Raw genomic sequence first — 12,982 nt, 5'->3', positions numbered from 1 at the left:
AAAATGTAAATAGATTAAAGTTGGCTGCTAACAAGTAAACATTGTTTCACCATTGAACTTTATTTCAACTAAACATTTCAACATTTAGTTGAAACAAATTACACTTCAGGTTTGGCAACAGCTAAGAATAAAAAGACGATGCCATATTCAAATATGAAGGCAGTGTAAAAGTTATTTTTATGAATTAGACTCAAACAAGACTTAATCAACCAGTTTGAACAACCAGCATTTTATTGCATGTTAAGAATGCTCACGTCAGTCATTGCCACTGACTACAACAGAGTGGCCTACGTCCAACAGACAAGGAATGATGAGTTTACAGACTCATGGAAGTGATGAATAATTATATTTCTCTGTTTAGAAAAAACAACATATGAGAGGGAAAAAGAAAAAAAGCAAGAATAGGAACCAAGAATAGAAACTGGACACCTTCTGCAGGAAGAGACCCCAACAGTTCCTGGGTTAGTGCTCACAACCCTGCGCTTCATTTCTTAAAAAGAAACAAAAGTGTGATGTGAGAACTGGAGAAATGTGGGGGGACGGAATGATGGCAGGTTGGATGTTGGTGATGGATGAAGTGATGACATTTTTAGTAAGTGTGTGTGTGCGTGTGTGACAGAGAGATATTTAGAGGATGGACTGTTAGCAGGGCGTTTGTAAATCCTGCTGTACTTGGATTTTGACTCTGGCAATTACCAGATTAGGGGAATTGAATGAAAAAAAGTGTTTAATCTACATGACATGGGCGAGCACATGTAAGTGATGTGTGGGGGCTGAAAAAGAAACATGAAAAAAAAAAGCCATTAATATTTTTACACCTCGGCACTGCATATTTTTCTTCCTTTTTTTCTAATAATTTCATAGAAAATATCATTAGATTGATAGTGCACCCTTAATAGTAATGATATGACCTTCCCCACAAAATCTGTGACCCTGGGTTTAGTCATGCAATGTACCTCCGCCTCGGAGCGGAAACACGCCATCGCTAACATACGGCCCACAGAAGGCAGTGGTTGGACCGACGAAAGGAAGTATAAAAAACAGCTCAACACAAACAGGGAAGGAAAACTGTACAAAATGCTCAGGTCAGTGACAGAGAAAAAAAAAGTGTTTTTCTATAATATACAATTTGAAAATCCAAAATCTGGCCCATTCCCACCCAAAGGATTATTTTCCCCTTTCATTTTGATGTAAAGCAAGGATTACTACATAAAATACATTTGCAGCAATCTGCTATTCTGACACATACAGCAGTTTCTTTTTCTATTTCGTACTTGATACAAAAGCAGGCGAATGGATGTGACCTCAGAGAGAGAAAAGCAAAACTTGAATTTTGAGCTCCCTTAAAACAGACCCGTCAGCCCAGAGGAGGAAAAATCACTGGACAGGGGAGACACCGCCATACAGCTGGGTGATGTACTTCACATTAAATCATGGTTTTAAAAGAAAAAGAAGCTCTGATTTCTGTCCTTTTTACTTTGTTTCTCTATACATGCAAGCCGCACAGCTAAGTAAAATGTTTATTTTTCTCGCCGAACCTAATCGCTCCCTGTAGGTTTGAGCCGAGGTATGCGTCCTAACTGTTTTCTCATGCTGTTATCTTTAGTAATGTCGAGCTACACATGCTGAGAGTGATCTAATCTACCTTTTAGCCCTCCCCCCTTCGTTACGAATACCAAACAAACTTGGAGTCCGAAGGCCGAAGTTCTGTGGATCAGCTCGGCCCCATTCTCACGATCCCGGCCCGGCTGGAAGCGACCCGGTCGTCCCACAGCTGCCTGGATATTAAATATGTCTTCTGGAAAACCACAGATCAACTTTCTTTAGTTTTTTTAGATAATGAGGACAAAAAGCAATAACTGCCATAAAAGTACCTTGTACCCAGCTTATTAGTTGACAGGAGTGTTTTTTTTAATATAAAAAGCAGTAAGTTGACAAAAACTAAACACAATCATAAAGTCTTGACCAAAAAAAATCCAAAACAAAACAAAGAAAGATGAGAGTGATATACAATCATTTTAAAGGATACAAACAGCTGTGGTCCAGCTGAAGCACATGAATTTGTTCACATTGTTTTTCCATGGACCAGAATACTTTTTGTTCCCACATCATTTTTCTCCAAAGACTAAAGATTTCTCTGTTTTGGTCATCATGTAGTCAAGCCTGCCAGCTCCTCCCATTCACTTTTGGACTGCAAAGCATCACTGCAGCTCTCCTGTTTGAATCAACCCCCTTTGGTTTAAATCGATAAGAATAAAAAGGAGTGAAAACACACTTTGAGAAGCGTTTTGTTTTGATACTGTAGGCTGGCAGAATGAATGGAGAATATTTGGCCTTCTTTGCTCTTGCATCAGACGAGGCATGAGCCGCTGTGAGATTCTTATAGTGGTGTATATCCTGGAACTTAAAAAATGCCTAATGTCATACATTTTTTGCCTGTCATTTCAAATGGAAAAGTAAAATATTTACATCAAATTTTTGCAAACAGCTGAACTTGTCTTTTGTGCGACATCACCTTTGTTCTGTATTTCATTAAAAGAACTTTACACCATTTGAATGTTACATAATTTGCTTTTAAAAACCTCAACCAGCAACCTGCCCATGCCTACATGGAACACACATTTACTTTGTAGTTTATCTTTGGTAGTCACATGACAAGATATCAAAACACACCGACACAAAAAATGCCAGAGGTGACCCAAAATAAACCTGAAACTAAGAATAAATAAAAGATTTAAAGTGGTTTATTGCAGTCTTGAAATGAACAATCTCCTATATGCATCATTTAAACGGTTGAAATGTATTTTTGCTGCATCACAAATCACTGATTCTAATTTCTGGGGGCTGAACAGAGTCGTTGGTGCACAGCTTTATATTTGCTGTCAGATGCTGGAATGTGAAACGTTCGCCGATCCCGGGATCGTTACTCTCTGTGTTCCATCTGAGGTTGCATTTTACTAACGCTCAAAACTCGCAACTAGTCATGCAGGTGATATGTAAAAACAATGGGAAACAGGGATTTATCTTCAAGCGCCGTGTGAAACACCTGCACAGGGGGAAGCAGACGCGTTTGATTAACAATGGCTGTGTTCAGGAATCACAATTAGTTGGTCTAAATCATTATCTTTGCCAGTGGACACCTGACATTTTCATCATTTTCATTTGGCTTAAAAAGAAAAGAAAAAGAAAAAAAGACACCTTGTATGTGATCAAAAATCCTGTTGCAGCTCAGCACGATGTGCCACAAGGGGCTGTTTTAAAGAATAATTTCATAAGGATAAATCATAACCTGCATGATTTCTCTGTCATTCATTCGCATCTTAAATTAAACTTCATTGATGCGTGGAGAGAGTCTTCATTATGAGTAGTGCATTGCTGATGGACTTCACGGGCAGGAGGGACAGAGACGCAGAGGAGGGCAGCTTTTCTTCAGTTCTTTTCTTTTTTTTATGTTGTTTGGAAAGAAACTGGAATAAATGACAGAAAAATACTACTTGGTATCTACCATTCTGCTTCATGTGTGTATATATTTTTTTTCTTTTTTTTAAAGAACAGCATGAGAGGAAATTAAAAACATTCATCATCAAGTCTCCACAGCACGGGCATGAGGTCTGATCAGTTTCAAAAATAATCACAAATAAAGATGCAATATGTGAAACAGCATTGAATAAATTGACATTTTAGAATCTTCCTCTTAAAACCAACAAAAGACACTCCCACCCCCCAAAGAAAAAAAAGCTCCCTCCCATTTTTGATGGAATTAAACATGTTGAAGGCAGTGACAATGAACTCATTCGCTCTCCTTCATGCACACACACACACACCGTGTAAATAAATGTCTTTATCTCTCTGGTCACGTGTGTGTCTGAGAGTGTGGTGGTGGGAGGAGGGGGGTACAGGGTCCCTGGCAGTCCACTGAGTGCAGTCCGTCATGGCTGCGCAGCGAAGGTTTGACCTCAAACACTTTGGTCCCTGCCCCCTCCCCGGTACCAAGCCCATCCATCCAACAACGTTTGTCTTCACTGTTTAAGAGGTTACTGAAATCAAAAGGTAGAAAGCAATCTGAACTCAAAAGACCCCCCACCCCTCCACTTTTCCCACTTTTTTACTTTCTGGCTTTGCAATGGCACTAAAACGTCAGTCTGCTTGGAGCGACACTTGAGAGACTGAAGTCCAGCCTTCCCGTCTTCCAGAAGGTCCCTGGCCTTACAGCATGTCGTCATGGCCCACATCATCATCATAATCTCTGTGGTGGTCGAAGTCCGGACTGTGATTGGCGGTTGTGACCAGGGAGAGGGGTCCGTCGTGGTCTTCAGGGTCCAGTGGTTCCTCCTTAACGCTGATGTGATGCCTACAGGTGAGGTGGGAGGAGAGTAGTGAAAGTGGTTAGTGTCTGACACTAACCAGTCACTATGCAGCTTTAAGTCTAGAATTTGCTAGAAACATTTCCTAGGTAAGTAAGAAACACTTTTGTTTTGTAAAAGGACAAAAATTGATTGGTTTTAACATTGATTTCTTGTAGAAATAACTTATCTTTCATTTACCATGTCACATTTTACCCATCAGTATTTTGACTGATTTTATGAGAGCCATTTGATTTCATTTGAGAACAATAGAAAACTTTAAATTCAGATTGAACTAGACTTACAACCAACCTTGTTTCCACAGATCATTTGTTATGCTACTTTGTCTACTTCCATTGTCAAAGTGGAAATAAAACTGACCCGCACCATGCCGTTCCTGGACAACGGTTAGGATGGAGCTACTTACGTCACACAACACAGAAATTAAAAGCCAATTCCAGAAAAACATCACTGCTTTTGACAATCACTAGAAATACTAGTGCATCACATTTGTCACTGCATTAGTATGACACCTCTTTGGGAGGCCCAGTCAGAAATGCTATGTGGAATACGCCGGACCAGAAATTAGCACATAGAACCGCATAAATCCAATGCAAACAAGGAATATCAAGGCCACTTTTGTATTTTCATGGAGCCATGTCCACAAACTAAACAATCTGCATGTTGTCTAGTATCAACCCTTATTTGACCTTTCATGAAAGAGGCGGGTTGTTTGTGTCACGAAAAGCAAAATACTTTGTGAAGATGCTGACTGCAGCATCTTTGCTAGAGATTCTCAATATTAGGTGGACTGAGAACCGAACGTTCTCAGTCCTAACCCTAACCGGCTGAAAGGCCACTCAGGCATTTAGCAAATAAAAATAAAAAAAGCCCAGGCAACAATTAGTGGATGCACGGGGTGTGGGTTATTTTTGGCATTTAGCAAATAGAAATAATTGTGGTAATTATTTCTATTCCCATAAAACAGGAAAAGTGTTTTTTTCTTTTTATAGACTATGTAAATATATGATTTCAAATGTATTTTAGCCAAGAGGATAATAATCAGAATGCCTTCATTGTCATTGTGCAAAAGCACAATGGAATTTCATTTCAATGCAAAAGGACCAACAAACAGCATAAGACAAGGAAGCCAAAACACCTGTGAAATGGCCCCCCGCTGTGCAGCACCTGCAGTTTCCTGGCCGATTGTCTGAACTGAGCCTGAACTGCTCACTATGGTTTTTGCCCATACTTATTTTTTGGTGTAAAAAGTCACTAAATGTAGTGACAAAGTAACTAGAGGAGTAACTTCACACATGTGTTTGCAGATATGAGCTGGTGGTTGGGGCAGAAAGTAGCAGATTTTCAGATCTTTGGGGAGGCAGATCGGTTTCTCATGTAAGTATCGGCTGATCTCCCAAAAATACACTTAGAAAATCCCCTGTTCTAAACTCTGGAAATTAAAAGTCACTTCCAGTATTGCTTAAAGGATAATAATTTTAAATTAAAAGCCCAGAATACCATGAAAAAAATAGAAATTTAAGTCCAGACAAGTGTACACTTTTGAAAGCGGGAGTATTTATAATGCTGACACCGAGCCTAAGTGATACCTGTGTTGATTCTCTATATAGACGAAGAGGCAGGGGAACAAAAACAAATGTGTGGCTTTGTGGAAAAGAGGTGGGAGGAGGTTTGCTGGAACTGATGATAATTTCAAGCTTTCTTTTGAGGTATTCCAATCCCCGGCAAAAAAAGCTGCAGGCTTTTTGTTTTCCACTTCCATGGCAAGCGACAACAGAGTATTCACTTACAAACTGATAAATGAGGAGGATTAACAACGCGAGGCGAGCAGAGTGGGTGGTGAATGGACTCTGCCGTTGTCAGCCTCCTGGTGGAGGAGGATCAGCGGCGCACTATGTGTTGGCCCTACCCCTTCCACCTCCTCCTTCCTGTTCGTTAACATGCACAACCTGCAAGGCGGGTCTCAGGAGGACAACCCCGAGCCAGGCTTCTATCATTAATCAACTTCAAGCAAAAACACAGCAACCAGACACTGGCGTACACGCTTTAAACTCTGGAATTAATGCATATTTTCAACAGCGTGTCAATAAAGGCAGGATGAGGGGGAGAGAAAAGGCGCACGAGAACGCCGCACAACATGGTGATAAGAAACAGAGGCTTTATGAGAATAATATCGCTGTCACTTGTAAACAAGGCAAAAAGCACGAACCGCCTCCTTCTACCTTATCGTTGTCGTCGCTTAGGAAAAAGAGACACTGAAGAGATGAGATCTGCCAAATTTTTCATTACAGAAACAGAGCAGGAATAAAGCGCAGGGGGAAGAGGAGGCCTGGTGGTGGCAGAGAGCAGAGAGAGAGAAAAAAAAAATATATATATATATATATATATATATATATATTATGAGCAGCTGCAGGGGACTGGCTTGCGGCCTGCGGTGCCAAGCTGCTCACAGAGGAGGCTGAGCGGTGTCAGGATGAGGTGCCGGGCTCATTTACTACAACAACAAGGGACAACTGGCACCTCACTCTTCACAAAAGCCCAGATTTGATTCTCATTTTTAAAAATGTTTTGCTTTCACATCAGGATGCCTTGTGTTGATTTGCAGCTATTGTGATGGAGGCACTCATATGTAAATGAGCTGCCATGTTTTGGTGTTAAATTATGAAAAGGAGGGCAAAAAGTAAAGTCAGCTTTTCTATCATTTTCACATCAAAGTAACTCCACAAGTGCCGTAGCCTCAGGTCTGACTACTAGCTGCGGGGCAGACATGAAATTGTTATTATTATTCTATTGAACTGCGTGCTGAGTCTACACTTTACTCATAATTAGCTTTCTCTGGATAGTTGTTTCGTTTTTTTGTCGGTTGTTTAGAAGTGTGGAACCTGCAACACTTTGAAAGCGGCCCCACAGGTCCACCACAAAAACACATGGAGCAGATTAACTGGAGTTGTTCAAAGTAGAGTGAGTCAAAGACATGAAGAAAAATATTTTCCCTGTTTATTGGATCTTGTTTACAGGATACTGTGTCTTATGAAATTATTTGTACACCTTAATCTTTTCAATACTTTGTCACTCAATTGCAAACTTTCATGCTGGAAACTAACACAAAGTCTCCATGTTTGGTTCCCTGGAACCGGATCCAAACATGGAGAAGCAGCATTCAGTTTCCATGCTCCACAAAACTGGGACAAACTTCCAGAAAACTACAAAACTGCCAAAACACTGAGTTCTTCTAGATCAATGCATTCACTCGCAGCTGTCCAACTTTCAAACTTGTTCTACCATCTTTGTATCATCTCTGACCAGCCTTTATGTCTCTGCTAGAGACAAACCCTTCCACAGCATGATGCTGCCACCACAGTGTCTTTTCTCAACTAATTTCCACCCCACATAGCACTTCAGACGTTGGCCAAAACCACTGGCCAAAATGACCTTTGTCAAGTCGAGTCAAGTTTATTTAGTATTATTTAAGTCTCCTATGGGATCAATAAAACAGTTTTGAATTGAATTGTATGGAACATTTCAGCAACAAGGCTTTACACTGTAAAAACATATTATAGTAACCTCTAAAAGGTTTTAGCCTCGATTATAATTGTTTTCATCATTTTTACAGTTTTCTAGAAGTTGGTTCCAAATTGTTGAAGGTTATAAACTGAATGTTGCTTCACCATGTTTGTTTCTGGATCCTACTGATGCAGAGCAGACCAGAACCAACCTTGCTGTGTCACAACAGACAGATGTTATTTATAAAAAGCACAAATCATTTTCCTTCCACATTACTTTCCTTTGCAAGCACTTTAATTTCTTTTCATTCATTTCTTCATAGATAAAGGTTGTGAGCTTCTAAAGGCTGCATAGCAGCAGAGGGGCAGATGCCGAGCAGGCTGCCTTCAGGCCAGCACACCCATCCTGTCTCTGCCTTTCCTGTTCCACAGCTATGCTCAGAGCTGTGTTCACAGTGATTAAGGATGGCACTTTCCCCCATTTGGCCATGAGCTTATTACTACACCTTTCTCTATCTTTTTTTTTGTTTTCAGGCAGAATTTTCCCCCTGAGCTCTTACATTTCATCCCTCAGTCGACCCGCGCTGCTCATCGGTGGTCCGCCCCTCCACCCCCACATCTGGAAACGATGCAGCGTGTGGGTTGTTATTTTAGGCTTCAAGCAACTTAGCAGTAACTCCTATGCAACAAGCGAATGGGGGAGCTGTGGTTTCCAAGCCCACCGCAGCTTTTCCTACAAGACAATCTTGGAAGCTGTCTGTTGTGTTTTCTTCTTTCAGACGTGATTCTGGACGCAGCACAGCTCAGGTTGGTCTGTGCTGCGTCGGAGGCCAGGCCGCTTTGTCACTCTGCTTTCTCAGATTTTGTCAATTTTTGAACAAGCTGGGCCGATGATGTGGTTCAGTCTCTGACAGTCAGCAGGATGCATGAAGCAAAGTTCATAACTTGCTGTTAGAATAGCAGAGGGTGTGGGGGGCGTCCTGTCTCCTCTTCCTGGCTGTTCTAGCTTTGAAAAGGTGGAGTTTCCTTTTTCTGCTGGGAGGCCTGCCACAGTGCTGGCCGTGACCCGACACACACCACTAATACCAATCCTCTCCCTTAAATGTATTGGCACTCTGACAGACTCTGTGTGATCTAATGCCACAGATCAGGCGTATTTAGAGAACTCTGCATGGACAATAAAAGTGTTTTCTGATGACAACTACACTGCCTTCCAAAAATATTCACATGCGCTCGGACTACTTCACATTTTGCCAGGTTACATATACAAACTTAATTGTATTTTAATATGATTTTATGTGACATACAGAGAACAAGAAGTGCAGGACTGAGAAGCACTACTGGATTCTAGTAATTTAACAAAAATGTTCATAGGCTGACCCTAATATTCAATTTTAAAACTCATAGAAGGGATGATTGAAATGAAAGCCATTTTTGAAAATATTTTTCAAAAAGTATAATTACTATGAAAGAAATGCAGAGATTTTATTTTTAAGCCATACCTAACCCTAGTCTGTACTCTTTCCATTTACTTGTGGATACCAGTGTAAAGGGGGCTGAAGCAAAATGCTAAACTTTTCAGCTTAAATAAAAAACACAATATCAGTTGTAACTAAATGTGAAAAACATTAAAGACTTTTCCAATGCAGCCAAATTTCATTTTTACTTTCGTCACACCTGGATTTGTTCTGCTAGTAAAAAAAAAAAAAAAAAAGTGTGTGTCACTCACATAGCTGGCAGAGGCGAGCGTCCCGGGCTGCTGTCACTCCCGTTGCTGTTTTCATGGTCCATCGCTCCATTCATCTCCTCGCGGATGGCGTTGGCCAGGGAGTTGAGTGTGGGACTTCCAATGGAAGCAGTAGTGTATAGAGGTATGTTGTTTTCTGCCATTGAAGCCTGGAGATAAAAAAGCACACAACAAAAGGAAAAAAGCATAAAATGTGAAATGGAAGATGGTTGTCAACGATTTCACAGCTGCTCGTCACTCTTGGAAACCTAAAACACAAAGCTTGTGTGGACAAGACAGAGGAAGACTTCTTTCCCTCCATCTTTTGATGTTTTGAAGCAGCATGAGATGAAGTCACTTATTATTTTTACCTGGAAGGCAGCAGAGAGAGTTGGACCGTAGCCCAGGCTGGTCTGAATGTTCTTCACTAGGGCCGGACTTCTGTGAACAAAGAAAAATTAAGTTATGACCCACAGACTCATGTCTCACCTAGCATACAGGATCTTGTTTCATAAAGAGAAATCGATGCACTTTAAACTAAACACATTTACTGATGTAGTAATGTGGATATCAAGGCTATAGTCCTGAGATGTTCAATCACTTTACATGCCACACTACTGGTTTTCAACGTTTAGCTTTTCATGGGAAGGAAGATGAGGGATGGGGAAAGCATGATGGCTGATGAGCTCAACACAAAAAGCATGATAGCAATATTGAGAAAGAGGGAGGAAAGCATGCAGGGTGGGAAGGCACCGGGGTGGGGGTGCTTACAAGCAGCTCCTCAAACTTCTCATCGGGGCGCATTTCCAAGGGCGGCCTCGCTGAACGTGTCGGCCGCTTTTAAACTCCTTGACGTCAACAGTCCAAAAGGACCCAAACTCATCCTCTACTTGCACAAAGCACTTATGACGGGAAAGGTTGGTGCGAATGGCACCCTGGGAAAGCAAGCCAGCATGGAGTTGAAGGAAAGTGGGTGAAGGCGGTGGTGGGAGCAGGGGGGAAAGGGCAAGCGATGCAGCCAGATGCAGGGCAGCAGAGATGAAAGACAAACACACAAACAGACACAAGGAGGAAGGGAAAAGGGTGAGGATCACAATGAAAATGAGCCATTTTGAGTCATGAGGCATCACCAAAGGGGCTTCCAAAAGCATAAGTTGCAAGGATGAGGTGGGAGGGTGGGCACGCCAAAGTAAGCAGGGACTTTGCACATTATGGCACACAGACAATAACATTGAGCAGCAGCAGGCGGCAGCTCCCCCCCCAAATCTGTCAGTCAGCTGACAAGACAAGAGACTTCGAAGAGGGCAAACATACCCGCTGATCTTTTGAGGCCGTCTCTTTTGGAACTCTATTTCGTCGACTGTCCACACAGCCCCTTTAACGTTTTCTACTCGCACAAAACACTTGTGAAGACTAAGATTATGCCGGACTGCGTTCTGCGGTTGATGTAAAAAAAACAAAAAAGGAACAACAGGGATACAGTACATTAAAACATTTTGACAGAAAACTGATCAAATATATATCAGAAAAATAAAGATACAAAACAAAAACTTGTAGAGGGTGGTCCTTAAAGTTCTTATTAGCAGTGAAAAATTAGCTGGTCACTCAAACCAGGTTTGCTCAAACCAGCAAACCAGCTGATCGGCCAAGTAAAGATCTGCTTGGCTGATCTTTACTTGATTCTTAAACGCACATTGCCAAAGATAATAAAAATTGATAGAACATTAGAAGCCTCTAGCACTCTAGTGTCCAAAGTGGGTCCTGGAGGGCCGGCATCCTGCACGTTTTAGTTCTCTCCCTGGTTTAACACACCTGGATTAAATGATGGCTGTTAGACGCCTAAGAGGAACATTGACAAGCTGAAAAGGTTGTTTCTACCACCAGGGAGAGAACCAGAACATGCAGGATGCCGGGCCTCCAAGACCCACTTTGGACAGCCCTGATCTAGCAGAACTTGGCAGGAGACTAAAGGCTCTCCCAGACGGCCTCATCTTATGTACTGAGATCAGCTGTAATTGATGAAAATTGCAGCATCTTGTTTATAGGAAGGCATCACAGGCCCAGGTTGAACTAATTTGTGTAGAGCTCCATGCGTTGTATTGTGTGATTGGTAATGAGTTTGTTACTGTATTTTATGCAGCCATATGCTCTGACAACAATGTTGATATTTCGCTTCAACTAGTCCAATTCCATCATTTGGTTTTTGTATCCGGAGGAATGCTTTTCAGACATTGCGAGGAATTACAGACATTTGTAAAATTCTTCACAAAATGCCTACAAAGATTGTGAAATGGCTAAAAACTGGTCTGACCCAGCTGGTCTGTGCTGTTGTATGAAAGGTGTGGGCGAATAACGAATGTCCCACCACCACGTAACTGCGCGGCAACCGTTTTGTTTTTGGTGAAGTACAGGAGAGCCCTCAGGATGCAGTTTTGTGATTTGAATCAGGTTTCAGAGCAGAGACGTCGCTTATTTAAACTGTCTGGAATACACAAGACTGCTTGCTTTGATCATAAGATATAATATCATAAGATGCTCAGCAAGTTTAAATTTTGTTTTGAAATAATAGAAAAAAACAGGTTTATATGGGGAACCGCTCTCTTTCTCTCATACAGTGTGATGTCACCCTCATTTTTTTAATAAAACACTTTATGGCCAGCTGGATAGCTATTAAATATGTTTTGGATGATGTTCTTATATCTTGTCACCTTATAGAGAAACTGGCAGGTCAAAGCCTCCAAACTCTGTTGCTTATTTCACAGCAAACAGGGAATAGGCAGGAATAGGAAGGAATAGGAAGGAATAGGCATAATCCTGCTGCCAGAATTCTGGTGGGAATTAGATCTAAAACCTCAAACATGTTACACAAAATATTCTTACTGACCAGAACATGTTGGGGTCACTTTGGTTTCCTTACCATAGTGCCAGGAAGAGCAATCACAACATAAAGGTTCAGCAAAATAAATAATGAAAGGAGATGTTCATAAATCATCCTTTTGTTATTCCAGAAGCAGCAGAGGGGGGGGAGAATCCAGTGATTCTAACGCCAGCAGGCCCCTATGGAAGAGCTGTCAGCAACTGTGTGAGCTGACGGAGGACTCGGGTGGAGCGGGTGGTCTGTGTGTGTCAGAATGTATTTATGTTTGAGGTGTGGTTCAAGCTGCTTGTGACTGATCAGTCTTGGCTCAGGTGGTTGTGGGGGGGTATTTCAGTGTTTCATCAGTGCTTTTCTACTCGGTACGGTGAGTTTATGGGGCCAACGAGGAGCGCCACCTTCTAAAGAAGAGTGCAAGGGGCTCAGCCAAGGCTTGTTGGCAGTGAAGCACTATGTTTGGCCAGTGCCACCCACCGACAGCACATCCAGGAACACATTACCAGACGACTGTTTC

At 41.7% G+C, this 12,982-nt stretch overlaps 1 protein-coding gene across 8 annotated transcripts in view; it reads right to left on the bottom strand.

Annotated features, from left to right (window-relative positions):
• Positions 1-1,886: 1,886 nt before the first annotated feature.
• The window catches only part of foxp1b (forkhead box P1b), a 312,762-nt gene continuing 301,666 nt past the window's right edge, over positions 1,887-12,982 (bottom strand). For 7 of the 8 annotated variants that reach the window (XM_088005937.1, XM_088005936.1, XM_088005940.1 and 4 more), the window contains 4 exons: positions 10,908-11,029; positions 9,965-10,034; positions 9,597-9,763; positions 1,887-4,351 (listed from right to left, as the gene is read on the bottom strand). In XM_088005937.1, coding sequence (XP_087862063.1) covers positions 4,207-4,351; positions 9,597-9,763; positions 9,965-10,034; positions 10,908-11,029 — 504 coding nt within the window. In that variant the 3' untranslated portion in view covers positions 1,887-4,206. The remainder of the gene's footprint in view (positions 4,352-9,596; positions 9,764-9,964; positions 10,035-10,907; positions 11,030-12,982) is intronic. The other variant, XR_015762942.1, reaches the window with a different exon arrangement.

This window comes from Poecilia mexicana, unplaced genomic scaffold, assembly GCF_051168715.1.
Source record: "Poecilia mexicana isolate PSO_F unplaced genomic scaffold, ASM5116871v1 scaffold_5, whole genome shotgun sequence".
Lineage (NCBI taxonomy): Eukaryota > Metazoa > Chordata > Actinopteri > Cyprinodontiformes > Poeciliidae > Poecilia > Poecilia mexicana.
The sequence above is the reverse complement of the archived record's forward strand: the minus strand, read 5'-3'. Positions and strand labels throughout refer to the sequence as shown.